This window comes from Mercenaria mercenaria, chromosome 8, assembly GCF_021730395.1.
Source record: "Mercenaria mercenaria strain notata chromosome 8, MADL_Memer_1, whole genome shotgun sequence".
NCBI lineage: Eukaryota > Metazoa > Mollusca > Bivalvia > Venerida > Veneridae > Mercenaria > Mercenaria mercenaria.
Window position 1 is genome coordinate 68,098,278 of NC_069368.1, and position 25,470 is coordinate 68,123,747.

The following is a 25,470-nucleotide window of genomic DNA, read 5'->3' on the forward strand; positions in this document are numbered from 1 at the left end:
TATTTATGTAGTTATTTTTTGTTTGGGTTTAACGTAAATATTGACACAATTACAGGTCATACGGCGACTTTCCGGCTTTGATGGTTGAGGAAGACCCAAATTGCCACTCCGTGCATTATTTCATCACGGGCGGGCTCATGGGTAAACCACCGACCTTCCGTGAGCCAGCTGGATGGCTTCCTCACAAGTAGAATTCAATGCCTCGGGCGATGCCCGAAGCTACGTGGATGAGGTTAAGTGATTCGAAGTCAGCGATCTTAACCGCTTGGCCGTGGAGGCCAACCACACGTTTTTATTGGTACTTGAAACTCAAGCGGATGTATTTTGCATGATCACATCCGATTCCAGTGTTGTTTGAGCAGACATACGCGTAGAACAAGTGGACAAAATGAACATTCCCTGTCTAGTAGGCAGGATTTAAATGTATTTCTACCCGTTATTTATCGACACAAGCATGTCCGTTTTACGTAAAGCGCTTTACGAAAGGAAGTAATCGTGTAAAACTTAATATTAGAGTTTACATTATTATCGCTCTTCGATAGTTGAGCTTATTGGTATTGATTTTAAACATATTTTATTTCAAACAAATGTGCATACTACATTTTACAATTTACAATATCGATATTATACATGTTGAAAAAGAATAAGATCCGAAAGCTAAGCTTATAAAGGTCTTCTCCTTTATGGGATAAATTACAGTAAATTTGGCGGTATTACAAACTTTGTGTGAAATGTGTTACCGAACAAACATTTAGCAAATATGCATTGAATAGAAAAAATGACATGAAACAAAATAGTAGTATCAAGTTAGGAATTAGCAAATTTTGAAAAGAATCGAGATTAGAAATCGAAGTTTATAGTATATATAACATTAAAAAAAGAGAGAAATTTTATGTATAAGAAGATTCAGTCCGTTAGTATGAACTGCATAGACAGATAATATTAGTCAAATATAAAGCGTCCTATAGAAATGAGAGGAAAAAAGAAATAAATGTATGAGGTTTGATTTGGATTGATGAAGGTTTGGAGCAAACTGGAATGTTAGTTAATGTAGTTTTAAGCTCATGGAAAACGTTTACTTTCCCTGATGTAGTTTTGAACTGCTAGGAATATGCTGTTATTGGTGTCGTCGCTAAGATTCTGGTCACCATACAGGAGTGTGTACAGAGTGACAGTGCAGAAGCTGGAGGTTGTTTGGAGGAGTCTTCTACGGGTATCATTGTAATCTGGACATTCAAAAAAGAAATGATGATTGTTCTCAGTGCTTCCGCACTGACAAAGGGGTGAAGGAGAAATGTTTTTCATGTAAAGATGTTGGTTCAGAGAGCTACACTCAGTACGCAGCCAGGCATGATAAATTTGCCATTGCCGTGCATCAATGTAGAAGTGTTTTGGACATGTGGAGGTGTTTCGCTTTAGCTGTGATTTAAAGGAAGTCAGGGTTGGCGAATTCTGTATTTCTGACGGTAAACTATTCCATTCTCTTAGAGCAGATGGTAGAAAGGAGTTGTAGTAAAGAGAAGTTCGAGTGCGTATACCCTGTATATCTTCAACATTGCGTAGGTTGTATCGGGTTGCTTCACCAACAGACGGAGGAACTAGAGCTGAAAGATAGCCTGGTGATGCTTCATTCTGTATTTTGTCGAGTTCTTGTTTCTCATACTGAGTGCAGTTTGAAAAGATAACATCAGCGTATTCAAGAAGTGGTCTAATAAAAGAAAGATATATTATTTCTAGAGATTTCCTATCAAGTTGAAATTTTAATTTGCGCATAATATGGATGCGTTTCCATGCCTTTTATGTAATATAGGTGATATGCGTGTGCCAAGAACCATCTTCAGACAAGTGAACGCCAAGGTAGGTGTTTATGGGAAGTAACAGAGGCTATTGGTTGATTGTGCATAAGAAGGGGTGGATGGAAAGGTTTTGATGTTTTTCGTGAAATTATCATTGTTTCTGATTTAGATGGGTTGAATGTAAATAGCCATGTGTCAGCCCAGTCTGAGATTTTGTTGATATCGGACTGAAGAATACCTGCAGCAGATACCGGGTGATCAACAATTATGTGAAGACTAGTATCATCGGCAAAGAGGTGAATATGAGAACCCATGTCTTCCACTATGTCGTTGATATACACTAAAAACAGGAGAGGACCAAGGATAGAGCCTTGGGGAACTCCTGCCTTTATTGTAGACCAACCAGACATGGTACCTGGTAGAACAACAGCCTGACGTCTATCGGAAAGGTAATCATGAAACCAATTAAGAAGAGGTCCCTGCACACCAGCTTTTTGGAGCTTGAGAATTAAGCCTTGGTGCCAAACTTTATCGAAAGCTTTGCTTATATCAAAAAAGACAGTGCAAACTTCAAGGCCATCAGCTAATGCCTTACAAAAGCTATTATATAGATATGTGAGTTGGTTAACTGTTGAGTCTCCAGGTCTGAATGCAGACTGGACAGAAGAGATTAAGTTGTTTTCATGAAGAAAGTTAAAAAGATATTTGAATATGATACGCTCAAAAAACTTTTCAATACAGCAAAGAAGAGAAATCGGTCTGTAGTTATTAGGCAGAGATGGGTCGCGTTTTTTGAAGATGGCACAGACATGAGCATCTTCTGCCTCAGCATATTGTAAAGAATAGTTGAACAAGGAACAGAGTGGCAATTTTATTTCTGAAGCTGTTTCTTGCAGGATACGTTTGCTTATCTCATCAGGCCCTGAGGCTTTGTTTATCTTTAATGATTTGAGAGCGTCCTCAACGTCTTGGGGTGTAATGGAAATAGATAGAAGCTTATGTAAGGGTTCCTGGTAGTAGTTATTTGGCAAGTCTTTATCTGAGTTGTTAAGTGACGACTGCCTACTAAAATCATTTAAGAGTTCAGATTTTATTTTCTTATCAAAAACGAGTTCTTGGGTGTTAGGTTGTTTTAGTGCAGGTATTGTTTGTTTATCATTAGAGGATAAAAACTGTTTAATTAGTTTCCACCAGTCCTTTTGTGAAGTAGACTCTGATTTAAGAGACTCTGCCATTTTGTGGAAGTGATCATGTTTTGCAGTGCGAATAAGTGTTATAACTTCATTTCGGATTTGTCTAAATTGTTGCCAGTGAGATGGATTTTGTGTTCGCTTTGCCCTGTGATATAATTTCTAACGTTTACGAATTAGTTTCTTTATATGTGTTGTTATCCATGGATTGTCATTTGTTTCACAGTGACGGTTCTTGTGGGAATACATTCTTTTGAGAGTTGAAGAAGTTTGTTAGTGAATGACATTGTGTAGATATTAATGTTAGCATCCTTAGAAGATCCCAATTAGTGTTCCTGATTTCACGTCTTAAAGAGTTGTAATCACCTCGATCGTATAACCATATATGCCGTCTGAAGGTATTGGCTGGAGGTTTGGAGAAAGCAAAAAGGGCATAGATAGGGCAATGGAATCGTTGATTCTGGTCAAGTATTGGCTCTCCGACCCTAGAAGTTACAACACGGTGACTACACGAAACGTAAAAAGATCAAGTAGAGAGGAAGAGAACTCTGTGAAGTGGGTTGGCTCAGTAATGAGTTGGTCGAGATTGAACTGTTGGCAGATAGAAAAAAGTTTGCGATACAAGTTCGGATCGGAGGGATTGAAATTAAAACCGCCAGTTACAATGATGTCTGGTATATTTGTGTCGAGTGCCAATCTAAGAGATTCTTCAATCATGGTAGTGTAATGTATATCTGCCTTTGGAGGACGATAGAAGACTCCGAAGAGAATTCGTTCGGAGTGGGAAGGCATTACTTCTACCCAAATGCACTCTAGACCTCTGAGCTCGAGGTCAGGCCGTCGCTTGCGATACAGAGTATTTTTAGATATACGATTACTCCCCGTGCCTGTCTTTTCTTTCTGGAAAGTGAAAGTTTGGAATCTTTATAGCGTCATTGGAGGTGTTTGAGTTTAGCCATGTTTCAGAGAATGCTAAGATGTCAAAAGAGTTAAATTCAGCTACCAAGATATCGATTTTGTTTAATAAACTTTGTACATCCACTACATTGTAATGTAACACAGCCAGACTGTTACCTCTTGTCATGAGCTCAGATAATGTATGAGACATGGACGATGTAGAAGAGCATGATTGTAGAGCTGGAAGAATGTGATGAAGACGGACCGGGATTTGGATGGATATCTCCAGCCGTAGCAAGTAGGAAAATAAGCCATGTACTGCACACTAGTACTGCCAAACATATAAGAATTGATTTGGTTAGAAGAATGTTTTGAATACATTTGATCCCTGGAATGGCACGTTTGTGTGGATAGCTGATTCTATGTCTAACTTGAATCTGTACTTTAGTGTATAAGGAGTAAGTAAAGAAACTGTTTGAAACAATTGGTATTGGAGGGCAGTATATATATATACCCATCTCTCTCTCTCCCTCTCTCTCTTAACATGTACGGATGTTGATCCAAGATGCTACAAAAGGAAACTCCGCGCCAGACTATGACAGTCAGGTTGCCCGATTTACCAATCGGTGTGCAAAGATTGTTTTTTTTTTTGCGCAGCTACTGCCAATTATTACGCAAACAGTAATTATTGCAACACACTGAACAAAATATATGGACATGCGTACATTTAAAATAATATTGGTAAGCCATCAATATGTGTTTGAGAAATACACATTCACATGTTTACAGTTTATGGAAAGAACAAAAGATACACGCGTATCGAAACTATTTCTGTCAGCGCGGAGAATTATCGTAAATACGAACCACGAGATACTAAGAAACCGAACGAGATTTAAGAAAGTGTTAACCTATAGTTTGCTTCTCTGTAAAATTCAGAGGTGATTTGTTTTCAATTTGTAATCCGCATCTGTACCAGCAGCCATATTTGAAATATAAATTGAGAAATAAATATATAACAAAAAGGTACAAGGAAGATTAAATGAGCCGCAACATGAGAAAACCAACCTGGATCCAGATCATCCGCGCAGTCTGGTCAGTATCCATGCTGATCGCTTTCAAAGCCTATAACAATTAGAGAAACAGTAAGCGAACAGCGCAGGCTGGTCTGGATCTATGCTTGTCGCAAATGCACTATGTTGGTTTTCTCATGGTGGAGCTCAAATATTCGAGAAAGATATATCAGTCAGTAGTTTCAAAGGTTTTGTTCAGATATATATGGGAGATGCACAATCATTCACTGCCTTTTCTTAATCTTGTAATTCAATAAATAGCAACAACTGTTATTAATTCGCTTTATTTGCAAAGAGACACATATGCCTTATAGACTTATATATATGAATGACTTTACTGCAAACTCAGAGAGCGTCTTCAGAAATTTTCATAATGGTGATAATATGTAGGACATTGGTATTTGTTCAATGAGGAACACGCCTGTTCCACGGCAAGTGTCATAGGCCGAGGTCCACAACTAAATATCCCTAGCCTTTTCACCTGAAATAGAAAGTAATTCAAGTGAGTTTTCGTTAACATTAAATTGTCTCAGAAATTAAATGTCGTACGTTGATAAAGTGGGTTTAGACAGCAATTTAGTGATAATATTCGGATTTTAGGACGTTAATGTTGCAACTCCTTGTTTCAAAAACGAAACATTCAATAACATGGGAAAGAAAATAAATACAACAGTTAACAACTGGTTTTCAATTCTCAGCATGAAAAATTCAGTTTTTTTTTAATCTTAAGTAAATGAGAAGCGTTTAAGATTTGGAAACATACATTTTTGTGTTCATATCTCAGAGATTCTAAGAAATGATAAAATCTTGGCCTCCCGAAATGTGTTGTTGCTTCCAGCCCAGTAAACAAGCTTTTTCCTGCAATCTTCTGGAAGTGTCGCTCGCAGATGTACTATTTAATACACGAAATAAGCAAACAGATTAAAAGCTTATAAGAAAAAGTAGTATACATTTTGAAAGCGACTATTTTTACATGTAGAAGATGAAAATCTTTGTAATATGACATGTTTTGTACCCTTTGCTTAAACACTTTATAATTTAACGTTCCCGAAAATAAAGAAAATCAAAATTGTAAGAACGAGTGTCGTTTTCGATCTACAAATAAGAAGACGTCTTTGGGTAGCATGGACAGGTTTAAAGGCCTAGATTCACTACTATATAAGTGCCCCCCCCCCCCCCCCCCCCAAATCCAATATACAACTCCCATCTTATCTGCTGCTTATCAGCGATTATGTAATAGCAACTGATTAGAGGGCAATTAGCACAGCAGGAACCCCAACTAGACCATGAAGATGTGTGCAGTGGAGTTGAAAGAAATTAATTTTTCTTCAGTAAATCAAAGAAGTATAAAATACACAGAATGGCAACTGGCTGTAATCTCGCGTGAGCTCGTGTCAGAGCGTGATTCGGCGTTATCTTACTAAAAACAAACATCGGCGAGCATGGAGTTACAATTTGTACCTTTAAAACTACATTTAAAATACATGTTAGCTTCTAAAACAAAATTAGTTTAATGTGAAATGGTCTTAAGACACGAAGTACACGTTTTTTTTGCCATCGAAAGAAGCGTGGTCATACGGTGATAATTATTTTACTGATGAATAATTGCTTTCGCATACAAAATGGCGCGTGGAGAAAGCGCCACTTTCGGTAAACGAGATCTCGTTTTTTTGTCACGGGAGGTTGGCGAGATTTGCTCTGTATGCCTTTCAAGTTGCCAATCTATTTATTTTTATAGCTCTTTGAGTAAATGTGGAATGATAATAATAATTATTATTTTGATATTATGTAGATGATAATAACTATTACTTTAATGTTATAATAATGATAATAATTATTCATTAATTTGAAATAAATTACATCCGTTTCCCCTTCTCACTAATAGATACACCTGTAAGGTAGACTGACTTTCCAATAAACAATGACCCTTGTTTATTGGAGCCATACTGTGATGGTCATTAGCCCCCCAACTGTGCTGGTGAAGACAAAAATCCCTTGGCCCACTGCCAAAATCTAGGCCTTTAAGATTTAAACTGCATACTAGACTTTACTGAATCATCAAATCGTTTCTTTTGTGAAGTTTTTAGACTTTATCTAACGGTAACGGGTCACGTGGTGATAGTTTGTTCAGCAGGAGATTTGTACAAATGCCATAATCGGAACAACCAGTATACTTACAAGCATAGATGTCCGTAGGTCAAATTTTGATCTGAACTGTGTGACGAAAATATGTGTTGTGACCATGTTGTTCTGGTCAGCAGCCTCAAGACCACGGATTATATCAGTGACCCATTCGAACTGCTTCTGTGTCCTTGTAACCCATAGGAAATACACCTACAAAATATGGTTGCAATAAGATAACAATACTTAAGAAGACAAACCAAAAGGAAATTGAAAACAATGGTAATAGTTGACAGGTGGTATCTCAGGCTAATTTATAGAATTTACTGTCGAACAGGAAGAGAACACTGGCCTTTATTGAGTTTATATGCAGGATTGACTGTATTTTTGTACGAAAATTTTTAATAGACTTGTACAAGAGATGGTCCAGCTCTGCAATCAGAGCATAAACATTATCATTCTGGAGAAACATGTATCATTATATATAATCATACCTTTTTGCATTGCATTGTAATGCTCATCTGCGACTTGTGTACTATGTCTTTGAGTATTGAAGCGAAGGGCGTGACACCAATCCCACCCCCAATCAGTACAGATACTTCATAACGATACCAGTCCTGGTGTCCCTCTCCAAAAGGCCCGTCCAATAACAGCTGCATAAATAGATGTTAGAAATAATATAAGTCTGAAATTTACTGCTTGCACATACATAAAGCCGGAATAATGGTATTTTGTACGATATTTACAGTATTATTTTACATCTGTTCGAATTAGCAAGTCGTCCCTTTTAACTGAGAAAAACTAAATATTAAGAATCTATTTTTACCTATTTTTGATAAATACGGAGTACTTGTAACCCACCCGGTTTTTGCTTTTCAAATGGTTACCCGTCCAAATACTTCGCAGTATTGATCAAGATAATGTTACATAACCATACCGAATATTATTTCACGCATTAACGCGTAATGGACCTATGAGTCATAATAAAAAAATCAACACGACATTTGGTCACAAGTTCGCACTTCATTAGCCGCTTGACATTAACTATAAGCGATACACTGTCTAAATCTTCTACATGTTAGTAACACGTAATTTGAATTCCTTACATTTACTTCTGCAGCTTATTTAGAAACAGTTTATATCAACCTTAAGCCCAAACCGTCCCAACAGGCAGCATAACATTCATGGGTTTCTCGCACAGCTGATCTGAATGTATCGTATTCGGACAAAACTGACTTGGATAACAAAAACATTATTCACCTTTGAATAACTTGAGCCAGCACGGATACTTGGGTCAAAAAGTCGTCTGATGTTGGTTGTCCACGGTCCTACCGCTCTTATATGAAATGTCAGATTCTTCTCGTGCGGTGCTGACGTCATCGTAAATGGGTGAAATTCACGCTCACCTAATGCCTTACATGCCACTTGTGCCCACTGTCCGGACTGGTACTCGAACCCGGATGGCTTGATTACAGTCAATGAAGTGACGTCTTGAATTTGAAAGAAAGAAATCTATTTGACTTTCTTCTTATGATTAAGTAGCTTTGACGTTTGGATGTTACTTGTTTTCTCTAATCAATGAAAATTACTTGTGTTCAACTATATATGTTGTAACTTGTACAGTTCATATCACTATATTTTTACTTGTTTGTGTTACAATTTCATTAACCCATAAATATGATCAATTAATCACTAATAACAGCGTCCAAGATCTTGAATGCAGTCTGGTGTGCTATCATTCAACGTGTGTGTCATCACTGAAAAAAGTTTAAACGGAAGTAAACTGTGATATGTCTTTTGATATTTGTCTGGGACATCCGTTACCGAGTAGATAAGGTCGATGTCGTTGAATCATTTGCGCCTGACCGGTATGAGTTCGAGTCCCCAAATGGCTTTCATTTGAAGACGAGAAACGGCTGGTTTACAAGATCGATGGTTTTATCCAGGTGCCCGGAACAATGCCCAGAGGGATATCTCGTGCCTACCTCCACAAATAAAGTCGAAAGGTCATCGAATGACCTTTAATTGGGCCAATGTGACTTTAAATCGAAACAAAAAATAATTAAATTTTATATTTACCTGAAGGAAGTAGTTCCGCTTTGATCACTGTTAGTTCTATTGTAGCTCGGCTAATGCTGATCAACTTGTCTATTATAAACAGAACAGCGGGTCCCACAATGTAGTATGGAAAATGCGGTTCTTGGACCAGTCTCGCACTTCCATGGAGAAAAGTCAGTATGATAATTGCGTGATATAACTTGTGAGTGTTCCAAAACACGTGAAACAGATAGCGTCTTGACATCGGAAGTGAGAATACATACAAAATAATCAACAAAACAGTCAAAATTACTCCCGTCAGACCTGAAATAATAAAATATCAGTAAGATATTGATTGAATTGAGAAGTGTTTATCAAACTGACAAACTATATTTAAATATCATACTGCAGATTTACATAATATTTTTCCTTTAACAAAATAAACTTTGCTACTTCATCAGCGCGTAATGTTTGTAGTACGTATATTGCGCATGCGTATGAATATATTAATCGGTAGTGACCATTTTGGTTACCTGTCACTGTCCCAAATGCCCAGTAATGGAAGCTTGCAAGTTCATGAGTGCTGCAAATATGAAATTCGAATAATTACTACGTGCATGTCATTTTCAATTTCAGTTATAATAAAAAATATTCTAAATAACTCCATATAAATAATGTCACCGGGATCCTAAATATTTTGGCAAGTTTATTATTTTACAACAAAAGCTTGTCTTTTGTCTTAATTCTTCAAAAATGCAATTTACAAAAGTGAAAAGTGAAAAATGAAAACAATTTTATATGCTTGAACAACAAAAATACATTTCAAATTATCAAGTCAAGAAAAAATAATTTACGCTCTGAAGTATTCTCGGAAGTAGCAGTTTAGATCTGTTGATGGTTGAGTGCAAACATGGTAGAAGTTCACGCCATGTGCAGTCACGTGCAGTACTGAAAGTAATAAATGACTCTTAATCAAATAAAACGATCGAAGTTGTATGTACTGAAAACAATTATGTGGGTAACTATTCACTTAATAACGGTCACAAAGTATTACTAAGCAAAATAAACTTGTATTGATAACAGTTTTCATGGTTTAAGATGGATGTTTCTGGTAAAAAAATCGCTGAAAAATATTTCGTTCGCACAAAACTGCGAAAATGCCTGTTTATATTGCTTATGTTTAAATAAAAGCGATTTTTTGTTTATCATAGATTTTGTTTTTAGAATAATTCCAAAGATCAAGTATATTGTTATCTTTTGAACTATAAAAAAAATATGACAATCAAAAATATTTTTGATTGAAATTTTAGAATACTTTGCTAAAACAGAAAACGGGTGTTTCGAACTTTGGCCAAAACTGCTTTTTACAGTGCCTTCTTGGTAGTAATAGACATTTCTAACGTAAACGTAAATCGGAAACGGATTACTGAATCCGTAAATGTTATTTGCAAATAATGGTCTAAAGGAGATACTATTATATTACTATTGGATGAAATTGTCTCCCATAGACCACAAATTAGCCTAAAATTTTACGGATTCAGTATTCCGTTTCGTAATTACGTTTACGTTAGAAAGGTCTAATATGAAGGTGTGATCTTTTAATTATTACTTATGACATTTTTCAAAATGAAAATTTTATCAAAAATTAACATTTTGCCAATTATATTTTGACATTAAATAAAAGAAGATTGACTCGGATAATGTATGGTGTAATATTGGGAACAACAAGAAACTTTTGAAAACTTTCATGCCCCCATACTGCTTCATTTGTATGGAAATGGCTACTGATATGTAATATCTTGCTATATGATTGGTCAAATGTTTTATAATCTGTATGTTATGGACAGACAGGGAATGCACCCTATTGACCTTTAACCTCAGAGTTTGATCTTGATCTTTGAACTAGGGGACTTGGTAAGTTGTCTCATTCTTGAAAACATTTGTGCCAAAATATTAAAATCCCTTAATGAATTGCAGAGTTATGGGCCGTACAGAAAAAAAAATCCTATTGACCTTTGGCCTCTGAGTGTGACCTTGACCTTTGCACCAGAGGTCTGGGTACAGCACATGACATTTCATTATGGGGAACTTTCGGGTCATGTAAAATCAGAATCCTCCAAAACACCTCCAAATGTGACCTTGACCTCTGAGTATGACACTTTTATTTTGGCCCAGGGGTCTGTGTGTTACGCATGGCACGTCGTCTTATTTTGGGATACATTTGTGCCGAGTTATATTAAAATCCTTTCATGAATAGTTGAATTACATACCGGACAGGAAAAAAGACCTGTTGACATTTGACCTCCTAATGTGACCTTGACCTTTGAGCTAGCAATCCGGATCTTGCGCATGACATATCGTCTCATAATGGAAACATTTGTGCCGAGTAATATTAAAATCTCTTGATGAATGCCAAAGCGAATTCGGGACGAACGAACGATGGGACGGAAGCTGCAATTACTATATGCCGCCGCCAAAGGGTGAGGTATAAAAATGTGGTTTCCAGTTTTCTTACCTGTGAAAGCAAGAGAGACACATGCTATGAACTTGTGTAGGGTATGGAAATAGTCAAATGGGATAAATCTGTGAAGGAAGGTTTCCCGGAGGCTCGTAATTAAGTTTTTGCACATGGTTATAAGAAGTCCGGCATAGGTGAACATGATGACGCTAGCAGAACCTCGACTCATAGTCACGCCGTGGTTGGCTACGCGCCGTAAACCTCCGTTTTCACGTTCTACAGCGTAATCTGAAAGGCAAAATCGCATAAACGTTTTTTTTTTATATTATAGTCTCTCATGGTCTTTTCCATAATAGTATTGAAGCAATAAATATCAATTTAGTTTTTTATGCATAAATATATGATAGTGTTAAGGACTTGTTTTAGCAGGAAACGTACTTGTAAAAGTCGTTTCATTTCAGACTATAAATGTCAAACAATGCAAATGCAAATGTAAATTTGAATTTAACATCCATACATACATTTTGTTTGTCTTTTAAGAGTATGATTGGAGAACAAGCCCATTATAGAACAATGACAAAATAGAATATAGAGTACATGTATATGGATACTGAGTTATTAAAAGAATACAAAATTTTACATACAATAAGACCGTTCAACAAAGATGCCGATCGTTACAAAACAGTACAAGCATAGCCAGAACACGTGTAGTCTGTAAGTCTCCAGGTATCCAAGAATCCTCACGAGTGTATCCGGTAGAGATTCAGTCTTGAAGTCTGTAAATACTTTTACCCGACTGAAAAAAGAAACTATTGTTCAGCGATTCTCAAAACTACTTTGAGCAAGTTTTAGGAATTAACGCAATGTGAAAGGGACACTGTGCAAATGAGCTTACAAAATAATTTTAAGCAACGAGAGCCTGTATTCCTAGAAATTGCGTATTGGTAAAAAAAACCTTCTGAACATGGGTCGTCATTTCAAATTCTATCTTTCAACATAACTATATTCCTAATATTATCTAACGCTTGAATAAGCGAAATAAATAATTGAAAGACACCTACCTGATCTGTGACGCACTTCGTGCGAAGGTGTGATACTTTCCAGGAGAAATACTAGACTCACGTTTTCCATAGCCACCACTCAATGTGCCATTACCTGATGTGCTCTGACCTGATATGCTGGAAGAAAAAAACACACGCTTTTTAAAGGACAGTTCAGATACAGTGAGTGCAAAAATCTTGTTCGGTAACAAATGTAATATATACTAGTAGGCAATAACAGTTGTATATACACTGAGGGTTCTTGTTTCCTTCTGTTTAGTTTATACTAATTTATTTTAGCTCGATTGTGATGAAAGCTTTAAAGCTTATTTGAACCACTCTCGAGTCCGCTTCTTTGAAAACCCAGTTCTGGTGTCATATGAGAAGTCATGGTCATGACCACAGTGAGGCTCGAACTCACGACCCCTGGATTGAACGGCCGACACCGTAACCACTAGACTACCTGCAACGCTTTGTTTACAGTACGTAAGGAATTGGGTCGTGCGCAAATGTACTTGTAGAAGTATCTGATGAATTCATTTAAGACGTTACTTAAGACAGAATATGTATAAGGTTGGTAATGTGGAAACAAATCTATATCTATGCAAGGAGAATGCGTTGAGAACGGTTTTAATGTACATGTAAATGGGCGAGGTACATTTACCTGTAGCCACGGACCAAAGTGGAACGGCGTTGAATCATTTTATTTGAAGCAGAAGGCACTTTGAGAAACGTGGCTTGGTCTTCATCTTCTTCATTGACTGTTGATAATGTAATAAAAACTTACTTCATACAGAGATAAGGAATACATACCACTTGTTAAAGTTTAATTGCAAAAAAAGCTGAAAGAGATTATTCTTAAATTGCATTTATTTGCTATTTGTCATGATAGTATATTTTATTTTTATGTCAAGAAAGCTTGTTCACCTGCAAATTTGTTTAAATGCATTAAAATGGCGGTATGTTGAAAAGGTAGAGTGAAATTAATACATTAAGACATGAACATTTTTGCGGTTCATTTCATTCCATGATAATATATTTACCGTTCAACTCTAGAGTCGCGTTTTTCAGAGTTTTCGCATAGTCTCCGCTCGTAAAAACCTTTTTGAAATCGGAAAACGTGATCTCAGAGCCTGGTCTCAGACCTGCTGATCTATACACTGCTGATGTGAATTCCGTTACTTTTTCGTCTGTTACATTGTTTTCAGAAAGATCTAGCAGCGACCTGAAACATGGAATATCCGCGCATTTATAACGTTAGTAGTCATGAACTATTCTTCAGCATGTAGCCTTAACAACATATTCTGAAAATTTGAAATTAAGTAAGTAAACAGGATCAAGGAGATCAAGGACATTTTAACGGGGACTCGAAAGATGGTTTTAGCTGAGCTCCTTAGCTCGATTCCCGTGAACGAAAGATTTAACTTCCGCTTCCTGTGAAGTGAGGGAGAGTCAGTTCCCAAGCCATATACATGTATAGGCAGGTTATCAATAGATAAATGATATCGCATTGTCTGCAAATATTCATGGGCCATAATGCCAGGATAGTAAGTGATTTTTATTAAGTCTATCTCAAATACGATAACGTCCTATGACGTTGATGGAGGGGGTAGTGGCATATGCTCCACTCGTGACGTAATTATTTTCAATTTCATTTCATTTCAGTCTGAAATCTGAAACATAGATTGTGACAAAGTCAAATGCAGAGAAATTAAGAGTGCAATAAGTTGTGCAATGTAATACCTGATCATTTGATAGAGATCGTCAATGGTGAGGTAACCTTGCTGTTTCATGTCGTACATGTTAAACAATAGTTTGGTTTTACTATCCGTGTCGTCTGCCAAATAAAATTAAACAGTATGATTACAAAAGAGCTTAAAACTATCTTGACTACTATTAAAAGAACATCTTAATCAAATTAAAAACATTGAGGCAAATACAGTAACAAAACCCCTGCCATTTCTGATGGGATGCTAAGCCGTTACTTTAGAGTAAAGAGCCAAATACTTTATCTCGAAACAACTTTAAAGTTATTTATCTGCAAACTGTAAACCGGCAAAGGCCATAGGCCTATATGTTACTATGAGAGTCCTCTTTAGTTTCCCAGCAACTGAAATTGTCGTCTGTTTTGTGACTCACCAGACGACAGCAAAATAAAGATATCCATAAATTCTTTAAACGAGACACGACCAGACTGGTTTGCGTCCACTAACAGGAACATATGTTTGACGAAAGTTGAATTTGGCTTCATGCCAAATGCTTCACCGAACTCTGTCTGCGTAAGTTCGATCTTAGTCATTTCACTTCCGGTGTTATCGACAGGGCCATAGATGTTCTCATCTACATCATGTTCACCTTCTTGAAACATCTACAATAAAAGGTCAAATATTAATAAAAATGAAGTCAAGAGTCTGATGACAGGGATGTTTTCCGAAAAGTTATTCTATCTTAACTACAAGCATATTTAAAAAATTGTTATTTACTTATTGCAGTTAAGGTATAATTAAGAAATAATGTATCTCATCCAGTGATTTGTCGTTGAATAAATCATTGTTTGGAGCTCAGATGCGAAGGAATTATATCAAGAGGGCGTAACCCGAGTGATATAATAATACGCACTTGAACGACAAACAATGATTTATTCAAGAGCAAATCACTAAATGAGATATATTATTTCGATTCTTACACGACTTTTACACAGGATTTGTAAGTACAAAATGTACATCTTTGACGATATTCATTAAATATTTGCCCGTTTTCAATCGGTTTCTTTTTCAGCGCGCCACTATAGTCTATGCCGTTTGACGCCATGACGTAATAATTGTGACGTCAGAACAGTGATTTGTTGTATGATAATTCACTGTTTTCAGCCTTCTTTGTTAAATAAGAAAATGAATCGGATCGTGTTAGAATACTGTAGTGGCTATTTCCTTGGGGCGATTACGGTAATACTATAGGAAGATTATTAACTTGCGGCGATTAATGTAGTACTGTGTGGAAGTGGTTATTTACGTTTAATATGTTTAATATTGTGGAGAATTAGTTAATATTTTGTTATAATTAATGTTACGGAATGTGCGGAAGAAGTTATTCGCGACGATTAAGGCAATGTTATTAACGTTGGTTAGGAAATAATATAGAATCTATCTCATTTAGTGATTTGTCGCTGAATAAATCATTGTTTGGAGTTCAGAGCCCGAGTGATATAATAATACGCATCTGAACGACAAATACTGGTTTTATTCAAAAGCAAATCACTAAATGATATATATTATTTCAATTCTAGCACGTTACCAAGGACTTAAAAGTATATCCTTGTCGGCATTCATTAAATATTTGCCCGTTTTCAATCGGTTTCTTTTCCAGCGCGCCGCTATGCCGTTTGACGCTGTAACGTAATAATTGTGACGTCAGAACAGTGAATTGTTGTATAATAATTCACTGTTTTCAGCCTTCTTTGTTTAGTAGGAAAATTAATCGAATCGTGTTAAAATTAAGATTTTACTGTGCGGAAGAGGTTATTCGGGAAGATTAAGGCAACGTTATTAACGTTGGTTAAAGTTATACTGTGCGGAAGAGGTTATTCGCTAATTTTCCTTAGACAAAGTTGATCATTTTACATGTTTCTAATGCATATAGCACGATATGAACGCATCAGTAAAATAAGCTTCGAAGCAGGACCACTTAACTTAAACATAATTCTGAAGGAGCTGGATTTCAGTAAATTGCTTCATATACTTACGCTAAGAATCTTTCTGAAGAATTTGTTTAGTTTTTCTTGTCTGTGTTTCTTTGTGTTTACATTACGTAAAATGTAGGACTCAAGAAGATTTCTCTGTGTTAGCTGTATAATTCTATTACTGGCAAATACTTCGAAGTAATTCATAAAACCTTGTCGTTCTTCGGTGTTATAGAATTTCAGCACCTGAAAATGTTTTAACCACAATACTGAGTGCAGTGTTTGAAGTATTTCATGTAAATGAATGGTTTCAAGAAATTATAGAAATAAAATGAAATTGAGGTTTTTATCTAAAGCCCCAAACTCCCATTCGGAAACCTTATATGCTGATTAAACCCGCCCGGTTAGGTAAATAGGGCGCAGATCTACAGATCGCGGGGTCGTGAGTTCGATCCCCGGGCGAGGTGTATGTTCTCCGTGACGATTTGATTAAAGATAACGTGTCTGAAATAATTCGACCTCCACCTCTGATTCATTAGGAAAAGTTGGCAGTTACTTACGGAGAACATGTTTGTACTGGTACAAAATTTAGGAACACTGGCTAGCCTAACTACCCGCCGTTACATAACTGAAATACTGTTAAAAACGGCGTTAAACCCCAAACAAACAAAATTATATGCTGATTAAGCCAACAGTAAATGTCATTTTAACAATTTAAGTGATGCCATCATTAAAATAACAGTGTTCAAAAAACAGAAAACAAGTTATTGAAGGAAATCACCCAGACTTCCAAGATAGCTTTAGTATTATTGATAACTATTGGCTATCGTTTTACTATTCATTCATTAATTTGCGGTGTCCTTAATTCTTTCACGGATATCACAAATTCTTTTTGAATTCATTTATGGATATCATAAGTTCATTCTATGATATCATAAATTATTTTTGGATATCATAATATGGATTGAAAGGTATCACAAAATGATGTTTAGATCTCTATAATTTGATCATTTGATATTTTAAAATCAGTTCTATTTCATGATATCCTCAGTCAAATTAATGATATCTCTAATCACATGCGTTCTACCCATAAATGAATATTTGCTGTCATAAAATAAATTTACAGAATAAGGTTTTAAATAAATTGATTTTATGATGTCAGTAAATCCATATCTATTTTATGTTATCAATTAATGAATTTTGGATATCCTAAATTCGATATGAATTACTGAAATCAAAAACTACTAAAGATTATTTTTGGGTTTTTTTTCTAAAATTAATTTTACGTTAACACTGAGTGAAACTCATACAATGATACTATTGTATACCAATGATTTATTTCCATCAATCGCATTTTAGATATCATAAAATCAAACACATTTTGAGATGTACTTAAACGATTTATTGATGTCATGTATGTATTTTCAGATATCATAACATCAATTTAGGATATCATTAAATAGGAATTAGAACATAAAAACGTCATATTAAGAGAAATCCAATATTCTAGTTTGCCATATCCTTGAAAAAAATTACGATATCCTTGAATTCTTTTAGAATATCATAAAATACATTTGATGGTATCAATAAATGCATTAAGGTAGTTCTGCAAGTTCGGATCAAAACTTTTTCTACAATGTAGAATTTGATTAAACCCTGACTTTTTAAAACTTCAGAACATAACTAAAAACTTTAGCAAATAAAAAAGATAGGGTCGTGTGCTCGATTTTTTGTTGGACTGAATTGAAAAATTGACCTCGCACAAGTTTTCGGAAATGGAGCCTATTAGAGTGTAACACCACCACTGGTTGCATAGATTGAGAAAGTCAGCAGTTTTTTCACACTCGGTTTTATTTACAAGGTTATACAGACGTCAACTATACTAACAGTCAATTCAGGTATAAATACATCAGCTTTTTAAATAGTATTTTCCCGCGTCAAACTTTTAATTAATTTTTTATTCTTAAGTCCAAAAGTTCTATAACATAATAGTCAATTCTAAAACTTCCACAGTTATTTTTAACCCGCTCTTAAACCCGAGCCCAAAAAATCGAACTTAACCGAGCTGATCTGAACCGATCCGAACTGCCAATTATCCGATCCCATTTTTGTAAAACATTTCTAACTTCCTGATTCTTAACTCAGTCCTCTCTTTTCTTGACTCAGTCCTCCTCTCACCATTCTCCTCTCTTCTCTTAATTCTCTGAGTATTTATACCTGTTTTTACGAACTACAACGCAATAACATGTTTACAAGTATTTCAAAATATTCAAAGCAATTTCAAAACATGTCAATCAAAACGTCCATTATGTACTCATATAATAGTAAACAACAGATGTGGAATCAATCACCAATGTGTATTTTCGTAAATAAATGACTGTTACTGAAACAAACAGAATAATTAGGGTCAAATCTAATAGATAAAACATTCAACGGTGATTCATTTTGTATAAATTGTAAACAACAACAATATGCTGAACAGGTAAACAAAGTAATTAACATTTCTGGCCAATTAATGAAAATTCCATCGAAAACAAAAATAAAGTAATTAAGGCTGACCAAATCAATTTCATTTGAGAATTTCGCAATATCTGATCGGTAATAATAGTAAACAAAGTCATTTAGGCCAAAACGTAATGGATAAAACACTCCGATGTTACGAAATTTGCTTGAGTAGTAAATACCAACAATGACCTACGCATGTAAACAGAATTCGTATCATTTGTAAGAATTATCAGGATTATCTACCAAAATCAATAATAGATAAAATACACACAATGATGAATTAACTGAAAACTGACCTGCGAGCTATCATTGTGTTACATCACTATCCTAATCAATCGAGAATATTCATAGTAATGAAGATTCTCAGATGTTATCGAACGTTTGCATTCACCTATTATAGATAATTTTGATAAATATATTATGGAGCATCAGAAGTAAACTATCAAGCTGTTATCTCAGACACTGTTTTCAGTTGTATATAACGCCCACTATTTTTATGAAAACTTTACTTATGCACCTATATTCAAAGATACTGCCTTTTCAACAATTTTGATAACCAAGCGAAATATATAACCTGTTACTTGTTTACCTCACTCTACATATTTGCAAAGCAAATGTTATGTAGTATATTTTTTTTCTTATACATTTCTTCAAAAACATTTAAAGTACAGGCATGACAAAATATTATTCACGGCATCATTTTTTTTGTCCAGTTCCATTTTTCATCCGGCTGCATTTTTTACAAGTCTCCGTTGCTATCGTTTCATGTCACTGTTGTTATTGACGTTTTCATTTTGCTAAAGCTATAACAATCAAATTCAAACACATAAAATTGAGGATTCACGTCTGTAAAAGGGAACATGTCTATTAGGTAAAAAAATACACGTCTATTAAAAGGTAGCCCGTCAATGAGAATAAAATCACACGTCTATAAAGGAACACTTCTATAAGATAAAAAAACAACACATCTACAAAAAGAAACACGTCTCTAGAATATTCCTTTCAAGATATGAACACAATTCAGCATATTTTTCCCAAGAATTAATCATAGAATATTTCATATTAGTTTCGGATGACGTTTGCACTTCCTGTGATGATTTGCTATTATTGTTTACGCTGGTACAATGTTATCTATCCGTTTTGTATTCATAAAGCTTTCATATGATTTTCTTCAACTTTTTTTTTTTTTTTTTTTTTGATGGCTTTAAACATGTTTTACCATACATCATCTGCTGCTAAAAGTTGCATCGCCTTTTATTTGTTAGGACTGTTCAGAATCTCTGCAAACCACTGGTAACTGTTCGGAATATTATCTTTAATTAATTCAAATTTCTTATATGTCCTGCCTTGAAAAATTTAGCTCATGAAATCATCTTCAGAATCTAAACATAGTTACTCATCTTTTTATTTCTCCCTAAAAAAATAAGGTTTTGTGAACTTAAAACCGTCCCGTTTTAAAATTGCCTCATATCTTAAATGTACATCATATTTATTGTTCTTGTACATTCATCCCTAATAATTCAGGCAAAGTAGCCACTCAATCCCTCTGACTCAAAGAACAAAATCCTCTACATTTATTTTTTTTACAACAATCGCATTACTGGCGACTAATTCCCAATAGTTGAGCATTGCACTTGCTCCGAAGACGTTACACACGTCATATTCCCTATAAATTCTATACTGCACGTTATCTACGCTTTAAGACTTCTTACATCTTAAATATGATATATATGCGTTACTCACGCTCTAAGACATTATTTCCGTCTCATATATATCTACAGTATATTAATGCCCTATGCCATGTATGATCCACGTTTTAAGACTCACCCACATCTTAACTATGAATTATACAACATTCTTTGAGCTAAGAGTATACATCTACATTCCTGCCTGAATTAAAAAATAGGCTGCACAATGATAATTTCACAATGATAATTTCATCTATCAACATTTCTTTATTTAATCGGTTATTCGAATTTGTATAAAAAGGATGAGCTGATTTTCAATTTCTAGTATTTCCGAAATAAAAAACAACAACAACAACAAAAAAAAAACTTTGTGATCTGGTTCCATGTAAAAAAAGTTTATTGTCAATAATCTCTGCTTCTATAACTTTTAAAAACTAAAAGAAATCTTTAACATTCCGAGCCATCCTATTTAATTCAACTTGCACCTGTCAAAAATACTAGATATATTTTACTAATTATACTTTTGTGTCTTAACTTTATTTTGAACAGAAAATTATTTCTACCTTATTTCACAAGAAAAGAGTTTTAATTACTTTTACCGAAACTTAACTTATAACAGTTACGAGAATTTCTACGATTTCGAACAGCTACCGTTATGGTTAAGAGGATAAATTTGAACAGTCACTAACCTCATTTTATTACTGGAGTTCTGCATCTTCTTTCCTTCCTTAGATATTACTTTACATGAATTCCTGGAATCTATATATCTCCCTTCCTCCTTAGAAACATTTACTTGAGTTCCTGCAGTCGCTATTTTCTGTAGCACGGCCCTGTTGCACGTCTTTATAACGATTTGCTTTCTCTGCGCGATTCGTTGTCCAGCTCCGACAGTAGTTCCGTATTTGTCATATAGTTCTTTTCCATTTTTCTTATCAGTTTTTTTTATTATTAGCATTCTGCGCTTCCGAACTTTTAATTCATTGTTGATGCTACAATATTTCGCCATGTAATGAATACCAGATTCGTTTTCCTCAGGTCTTTCGTTGTTTTATCCGGCATTGATGTACTAATAATTTTCCAAGGAAAACAGTTAAATTTTTATTCTTTATTTTTTGTATGAATTTCTGTTCTGTAATTGATGCTTCAATATTTCCAAATGTAGTTTTCAAGCTATATTCTTTTAAGTACTTCCGTTGTGATATCCGCGACAAATTTTTTGTTCGTTCAAAAATGTTCTGTTGAAATCCTGGTCACATGTGCACCAGAAACGATCCATGTAACACCACCACTGGTTGCATAGATTGAGAAAGTCAGCAGTTTTTTCACACTCGGTTTTATTTACAAGGTTATACAGACGTCAACTATACTAACAGTCAATTCAGGTATAAATACATCAGCTTTTTAAATAGTTTTTCCCGCGTCAAACTTTTAATTAATTTTTTATTCTTAAGTCCAAAAGTTCTATAACATAATAGTCAATTCTAAAACTTCCACAGTTATTTTTAACCCGCTCTTAAACCGAGCCCAAAAAATCGAACTTAACCGAGCTGATCTGAACCGATCCGAACTGCCAATTATCCGATCCCATTTTTGTAAAACATTTCTAACTTCCTGATTCTTAACTCAGTCCTCTCTTTTCTTGACTCAGTCCTCCTCTCACCATTCTCCTCTCTTCTCTTAATTCTCTGAGTATTTATACCTGTTTTTACGAACTACAACGCAATAACATGTTTACAAGTATTTCAAAATATTCAAAGCAATTTCAAAACATGTCAATCAAAACGTCCATTATGTACTCATATAATAGTAAACAACAGATGTGGAATCAATCACCAATGTGTATTTTCGTAAATAAATGACTGTTACTGAAACAAACAGAATAATTAGGGTCAAATCTAATAGATAAAACATTCAACGGTGATTCATTTTGTATAAATTGTAAACAACAACAATATGCTGAACAGGTAAACAAAGTAATTAACATTTCTGGCCAATTAATGAAAATTCCATCGAAAACAAAAATAAAGTAATTAAGGCTGACCAAATCAATTTCATTTGAGAATTTCGCAATATCTGATCGGTAATAATAGTAAACAAAGTCATTTAGGCCAAAACGTAATGGATAAAACACTCCGATGTTACGAAATTTGCTTGAGTAGTAAATACCAACAATGACCTACGCATGTAAACAGAATTCGTATCATTTGTAAGAATTATCAGGATTATCTACCAAAATCAATAATAGATAAAATACACACAATGATGAATTAACTGAAAACTGACCTGCGAGCTATCATTGTGTTACATCAGAATCACAATGTTCATTACATTTTCGCGAATAGAAATTTTTCTGCAATGTAGGTTTTAATGAAATTTCTCACAATTGTAAATAATCATATGGCCCACAATATGGTGAAATAAATATATAGGTCCGTATGCTTGTTTTTGAGATATTTATGCACGACTAAAGAGATCCGCGCTTTTCAGGCTGATTTTATGACATATTTAGAATCATTTTACGTGTCAATGTTTTGATATCATATTTCATTTTAGAAAGAAAGTAACGTTGCCATTGTAGTAAATTTACTTACCAGTTGTCAGTAAATCAAAACATGGTTTTCATTTCCGCACGCAGAGTCCAGGCTTTATTCTACGTTTTCCGGATAAATGACGTTACGTCATTACTTCAGGTTAAGCAAACATGCAGAACTACCTTAAGGATCTCACAGAATGATTCTAGGATATCACATAAGCAAAAGTAAAACGACAACCTATATTCAAAGGTTTATTCAGAGTCATTATTTTTTCTAGAGAACTTGTGAGGCTACTGCATGTACGTGTGTTCAAAAATGACTGTATATTAGTTATTATCAATTATAAAATATCAGAAAAAGTGTAGAACAAACTTGCGACTGTTGTAACTTGATGAAGGAAATGAATATTTAAGAATCGGTGCCTGTTATGTAGGAATTCATAAAAAAATCACCCAGAGCAAAAAGTGTTGTCACTCAAGCACCTAAAATGACAGAAACCACAAAACTCCATATGAATATGTTGATGATTTTGTGTCTAAGTTTGTTCTGCAAAATCAAGTGTATTGCAAAACTTCATGAGATTTGTGATAGTCGAGGTGACTCTAGACATAAGACAGTAAGTATATGTAAATTTATTTAGAGTTCTGTAACCTACATGTTTAAAGAATCAAACTTGCTTGTCTAAAACGCCTGTCTCATTTCTGGCTTTAACATTATGTATCACCTTCCTACCTTGCCGTCACACAAAAATATACTCTAGGTCCACAAAGAATTACTAACCAAGTCGTATTCTTGTAGTTTAATCGCTACCAGGTTTTCTGTTTTATCATTTGACAGATGAATTTCTATCGAACCGTTCTGTAATTTAGCCGCCTGGCACATGTCGATATAACGTAAGAGTACCCTCTTTGTATTGAACACATCTATGCGTCCGTGTTCGGGCTCGAGCACAACAAACACGTGCCTCTCCAGCTCATCCCAGTCTACCCACTCCAGAGCTGTAATTTATGTGGTGACATAACAATTGAGCAACACTGTACAATACATGCTACGTAAACTACAGCTTTGAACGGTCGCATTTATCGCAAACCAGCAATATACACCCTGCATTTTGTCGTATTTCACAGAAAAGCAAGGCCATAACTGCAAAATATTATTCATTTTTTTAGAGTTCCTCTATTACATAACGCAATATTAAAGCCAATGCTTTATGCTTTCACTATATCTTTACAGTTTATAAACAGAGTAGATTTCTGTCACAAAAACTGTTTTGCATTTATTATATTTTAGAAATCATTCATGTACTAAGCACTGAATTCTATTTCCATAAAACATTAAAATATTACAACCGTTTTCGTCTGGAAAGGTCCGTAACAGTGAGGAAAACTAAATAAACTTTAATACTAGTATTTATATCCTTTAAGAAATAAACAGATATAGAAAAACACATCCGTGAAATAAATACCAAAAATTAGTTTTAAGTTAATTATAACTGTGACAGAATTGTTTTGTGTCTACCTCTGAACTCGTTCATATTTGAAGATGGCGTTTTCTCTAAAGGTTGGGGTAATTGTCGTGTCTTGTAGATACTATTTCTTCTGTACAGCGAAAGCAGATACATTACTAAAAACGTTACTGAAAAATATAAATATTTCTCAAGAGATACAGTGGCATGCCATAACAAAATATACACTGTCAGATACTTTACTGAAATTCACTGTCTGGCACCTTACTGAAATACACTGTCTGGCATCTTACTGAAATACACTGGTACTGTAAGATACGCTACTGATGTACACATCGGCAGATACATTACTGAAATACAATGCCAGATACGTTACAAAAATACACATTGTCAGATACGTTACTGAAATATGAATTGTCAGATATGTAACTGAAATACACATAGCGTACTAAAACACATTATCCGATTCATATTTCAGATACCTTACTGATTTATACTGTCAGAAACGTTACCGAAATACACATTGCCAAAAACGTTACTGAATACACTGTCAGATTCACACTGTATGTTACTGTGATACTTTGTCAGATGTTGTACTACCATGTGGCTATATATAAGGACAGCACATAAAGGAAGGTTATGAATGAAAAGCGCAAACATTCTTGCATGCCAGAACTGACTTTCCCGTGCTTTTCTTCTAGACACACATTTTGCTGAATACAGACATGATAATAATCTCCAAAGACTATGTATATAATACATAGCAATAATGTACACAAAATATTTCATACGAGGTATACAGGCGGCAGCCAGTGTGAATGTCAAAGCAAATGACGCTTCACTTCCGGTGAAATAGTCGTATGTCTCAAACGGTGTACATGGTTCTAACAGATCTTCATCATCAGCGGCAAGTTGTCTTGGTTGTTCTTGGCAACCGACTCCTGTAACACAATCAGCATAACTTACCGTTATCATTTATATCTTTTTTAC

The 25,470-nt window shown here is 34.9% G+C and overlaps 1 protein-coding gene across 2 annotated transcripts; it reads right to left on the reverse strand.

Annotated features, from left to right (window-relative positions):
- Positions 1 to 5,218: 5,218 nt before the first annotated feature.
- LOC123566150 (dual oxidase 2-like) lies at positions 5,219 to 25,470 on the reverse strand. Of its 2 annotated transcripts, XM_053550123.1 has the most exons (19): positions 25,272 to 25,470; positions 24,534 to 24,650; positions 23,796 to 24,013; positions 16,352 to 16,534; positions 14,749 to 14,977; positions 14,353 to 14,446; positions 13,653 to 13,834; positions 13,274 to 13,370; positions 12,631 to 12,747; positions 12,214 to 12,365; positions 11,627 to 11,857; positions 9,966 to 10,059; positions 9,645 to 9,694; positions 9,154 to 9,435; positions 8,335 to 8,564; positions 7,569 to 7,727; positions 7,132 to 7,287; positions 5,717 to 5,845; positions 5,219 to 5,434 (listed from the first exon to the last, which is right to left on the reverse strand). In XM_053550123.1, the coding sequence occupies exons 1-19, from the start codon at positions 25,453 to 25,455 to the stop codon at positions 5,312 to 5,314; spliced, it is 3,027 nt and encodes a 1,008-aa protein (XP_053406098.1). In that variant the 5' UTR covers positions 25,456 to 25,470; the 3' UTR covers positions 5,219 to 5,311. The 2 variants fall into 2 exon arrangements, with proteins under 2 accessions (XP_053406098.1, XP_053406099.1); XM_053550124.1 differs by lacking the exons at positions 23,796 to 24,013; positions 24,534 to 24,650; positions 25,272 to 25,470 and adding an exon at positions 23,073 to 23,778.